Source organism: Branchiostoma floridae, chromosome 4 (assembly GCF_000003815.2).
Source record: "Branchiostoma floridae strain S238N-H82 chromosome 4, Bfl_VNyyK, whole genome shotgun sequence".
NCBI lineage: Eukaryota > Metazoa > Chordata > Leptocardii > Amphioxiformes > Branchiostomatidae > Branchiostoma > Branchiostoma floridae.
The window spans coordinates 467,673-471,740 of NC_049982.1; the positions used below are offsets into that span (position 1 = coordinate 467,673).

At 45.3% G+C, this 4,068-nt stretch overlaps 1 protein-coding gene across 1 annotated transcript; it reads right to left on the reverse strand.

Annotated features, from left to right (window-relative positions):
* Positions 1–1,615: 1,615 nt before the first annotated feature.
* On the reverse strand, positions 1,616–3,196 carry LOC118412897 (gastrula zinc finger protein xFG20-1-like). Its single transcript, XM_035815954.1, has 2 exons — positions 2,144–3,196; positions 1,616–2,026 (listed from the first exon to the last, which is right to left on the reverse strand). The coding sequence occupies exons 1-2, from the start codon at positions 3,194–3,196 to the stop codon at positions 1,616–1,618; spliced, it is 1,464 nt and encodes a 487-aa protein (XP_035671847.1).
* Between the last annotated feature and the right edge of the window lie 872 nt (positions 3,197–4,068).

Here is a 4,068-nt window from a genome sequence, read left to right on the forward strand (position 1 = left end):
ATATCGTCAAACATAGATTATGTAAATCGTGACATCATTTGCATAATTTATTCAATATTTGGAAATGGTACATGTGCAATTATAGCTTCCTGTTCAAAGAAAAATATTTACAACGTATGGGGAAAGAGGAGATGATGAAATGATATAAGATATGCTAATGAAATACTTCTTTGCATTGTAATGAGACAAAATTACTTGCCTAAGGTATTAAGTCGTTGAACTCTAGTTCATTAATGAGAAAACAACAGAAAGTCAAAATGCCTATTTCACCCGGAAGGAAACCTTGAATACAGTCAAACCTGTCTATAGCGGCCACTCAAGGGACTGGAGAAATATGGCCACTATAGACAGGTGGCCACTATAGAGAAAATGTTGAGCAATTGACCATGAACAAGCTACACATGATTTCAGTTCCCACTAATCTTTCTCACCAAGTAACATTGTCTAGATCGATAAATTCACCGACACAAACTTGCACTTTAATGCTGCCGCCAAGATGACCCTGTCAGGAACTCCAAATCCTCTCAAACTAATCTCCAAGCAGATCCTACGGTGCCATAAGATAGTAGCAAAGCTGGCCAAGGAGTGTAGCCGGCTAAGGGAGTCAAACAGGCACCGGAGTTTGATACTATACATTACGCACCGTGGATCTGGTTGGAGATTACTCGCAAACTACAATTTCAAACTCGGTGCAGGATGACATAAAGCTGCAGTATGGTCGCAATAGGCAATGTTTCTGTATCAACGGGACCGGAAATCGTGTGGCCGTGGCCACGTTGGACAGGTGGCCGCTAAGCCTATTTCTTAATCATTACGAATCCAAGGGACCGACAAAAAGTGGCCACTATGGCCAAGTGGCTGCTATGCAAAGGTGGCCACTAATACAGGTTTGACTGTACTCATTTCCAAATGCTATTTCCTTGCTGTCTCATGTCTACACTACTACATGTAGTAAGGATGCTGTATCATGAAAATCGATTCAGTACGGGTCCAAAATAGCTAATAATGAAGTACCGGTACTGTGTTGATATAGAAATTTACACTTATACATTCAAGTATATGCTTATTTCGTGACTAAACATTCATAAGACGAACCACAAAGACTAAATTTGAGCACCAGAAAAGATGTAAAAAAAAATTGAAATCAGAGATACTTTAATTTAAATGTATTTAAGTTTGCGGGGATTTAATTTCGCGGTAGCGGGAAAAAGGACTTTTCACGGTGGTTTTAATTTCGCGGTAACACCATACACTGCAGACTAATACCATAATACTATTATGGTATTAATAATACCATAATACTATTATTAATAGAAAAATGTTCACGGTGGATTTAAGTTCCCAGTGAAGTGGTCACTGAACCGTGAACATTTCTGCATTTACAGTATCTCTGAAATTGAAATGTTTGATATAGTTTTCATCGCCTACCTCATGGCATCATATTACCAGGTACACCAAATGTGACAAAGTACTTAGTAACTCCTGAGGATAACTGACTATAAAGTATAATACACAACTGATCTTTCAGGTGGTGAGTTTTGTTCTGTATCTAAACCTCTCTCCCTGTACCTGTACCTGATGGTACGTTTAGTTACACAGTCCTAATCTACACTACTCACACATGGATCTTCATATGTCTGGCCATTGCACCCTTATTGGGTATTTTTAAGCCACACAATCCACACATAAACAGGGGTTTCTCTGCTGCATGAGTCTTCAAGTGGCTATCCAAGTCTGTCTTGTTAGTTGTTCGGTAGCCACATTCGGGGCAGGGGTACGGCTTGACACCACGGCACTTCTCGCCGTCGTGAATCCTCATGTGCCTCGCCAATGCGCCCTCCTGCGACGTCTTAAAACCACATTCCTTGCACTTAAGTGATTTCACATTTCTGTGGGTCCTAAGATGCTGGTTGAAGTCACCCGGAAGAGTCGTGGTGTACTCGCATTTTTCGCAAGCGAAAGTCCCGCCTGTGTGGATCTTCATGTGTTTTGCGAGGCGTCTCTTGTCGGCCGCGTTGTAGCCACACTTCTCACACATGAACGGTTTCTCGCCGGTGTGAGTCCTCATGTGAGCGTCCACCTGGTGCTTGGAGGATGCCCTGTGGCCGCACACCCCACACATGAAGGGCAACGTGTGACATACCATATGTTTCCTCAGTCCATGTTCGACATAAGTGCTGAAGTCGCATTCTTCACATTTGAAAGGTTTCAAAGTCACAACATTCACTTCACTATTGTACTGCTCACTGTGGTTGGAGTGCTCACAAACATCATCTGTGTGGGTTTCCATAAGATTGTCCTGACTGGGCTCACTTTTGATGGCCATGTCATCCTGACTTGGCCCACTGTAGGTGGCCATGTTGACTTCAGTGGGCTCACTTTTGATGGCCATCTTGTCTGGCTGAGGCTCACTGTTGGTGGCCATGTTGTGTTGACTGGGCTCACTTTTGACAACGATCTTGTGTTGGCAAGGCTCAGTGTTGGTGGCCACGTTGTCCCAAGAGGAGTCGCTATTGGAGGCCATGTTCTCTTGGCTGGGCTCGTTCTGACTGTGCTCACACGCAGGTTCGCACCCCTCGTTTATATGAGTGTTCATGTGCATCTGCAGTGAGTGCATGCAGTCTGTCCGGTACATGCACTCCCCACACATGAAGGGCTCACCTGTGTAAGTCACGTGTATGGCCCTATGGGACTCCAGCTCTTCTTGGTCTGTTGTGGTGAATTCACATAGGGAACAACTGTGTTGGGACATCTCTGTACTACTACTAGGCTCATTGCTGGCCGCTTCCACAAATGGTTCCTCACCAATGTGAGTCATTATATGTTTTTCCATCGTGCTTTCGCAAAGCGCCTCGAAGCCACAATGTTCACAAATAATTGGATACGTGTGTGTGAACATGTGGGATTCAAGCAGCTTTTTGTTTGTTGTGGCATAGTGGCAGATGGGACACCTCAAGGTAACCACAACGAGTTTTAAACTGTCCGTCGCAGTCCGAGGTGGTCTCTCACCAGTGTGAGTCCTCATGTGCTTTGCCATCGTGCTATTGTTCAGTGCTCTGTATCCGCACTTTTCGCAAACCATGAGGTTGGTGTTGACATGTGTGAACATGTGTGACTCCAGCTGCTGTTGGTCAGCAGTAGTGAACTTGCAGAGAGGACACTTGCGTGTCGAGATCTCTTTACCAACCGATGCCATCTTGTAGTACTAGTCGTAGCGAGTATCTGATCAGGAAAAGCAGACTCCTACGAGGCGCGCTAGGTTGCCGATCCCTGCCTCACGTGCCCCCGGAACACCCTCTGCCCAACACCTGCCAGCCCGACGACCCAGCTGGCCTCAACTTTCGCTTGCCTCTCGGAGAAGCAAGCAATAGTCGGGGGCCGGCGTAAGTTGGACCAGCTGGTAGTGGGGCGGGTGTATAGTTGCGGGAGGGCGCGCGTGAAGCAGGCGGGGGTCAGTATCTCTTCTTTGCGAAGCTTCATTCGAGCTGGTTTCCCAGGGTACTGATCACACTACTGCATGGGTCCCTGACACGGGTGGGCAGCAGTCAGTTAGTCTTCACACCGTGCTTCCAATCCCAGCGGCTCTGTCCAGTAGGTTTACACAGGCGAGGCAGCTCACATTGAGGTCCTTAAGTTGGCTTAACGCTCTTCTTCCAACATTGTACCCTTTGGAAAAACAATGAGATCGGAAAGTTACTTCCACATGTACACTGAAGAAACACATTTTGAAGATAAGAGTAAAAAACATGGTAGGATTTCTAGTAGAGCAATCGTGTGGAATTACACTGAAGGAAGTGACCCTTGACCTCCACCAAGTGACATCGGCCACCTGGGTTGGCCGGGATCGCCTTTCACTTCAGAATCTCCTTCCATCCAAAAATTTCTTGATTTTAGTTCTCATCAAGAGCTTCTCAGCATATTGTACATCTAACTACTGAGGTACATAAAAGTATCATACTATGAATGATACCTTCTAGACGTTATATAGTCTTATAAATAGTATAATATAATCCACACTGAGATCAAGAAATTGCATGACAGGGAAACGTCCGCATAGACGGGGAAAAG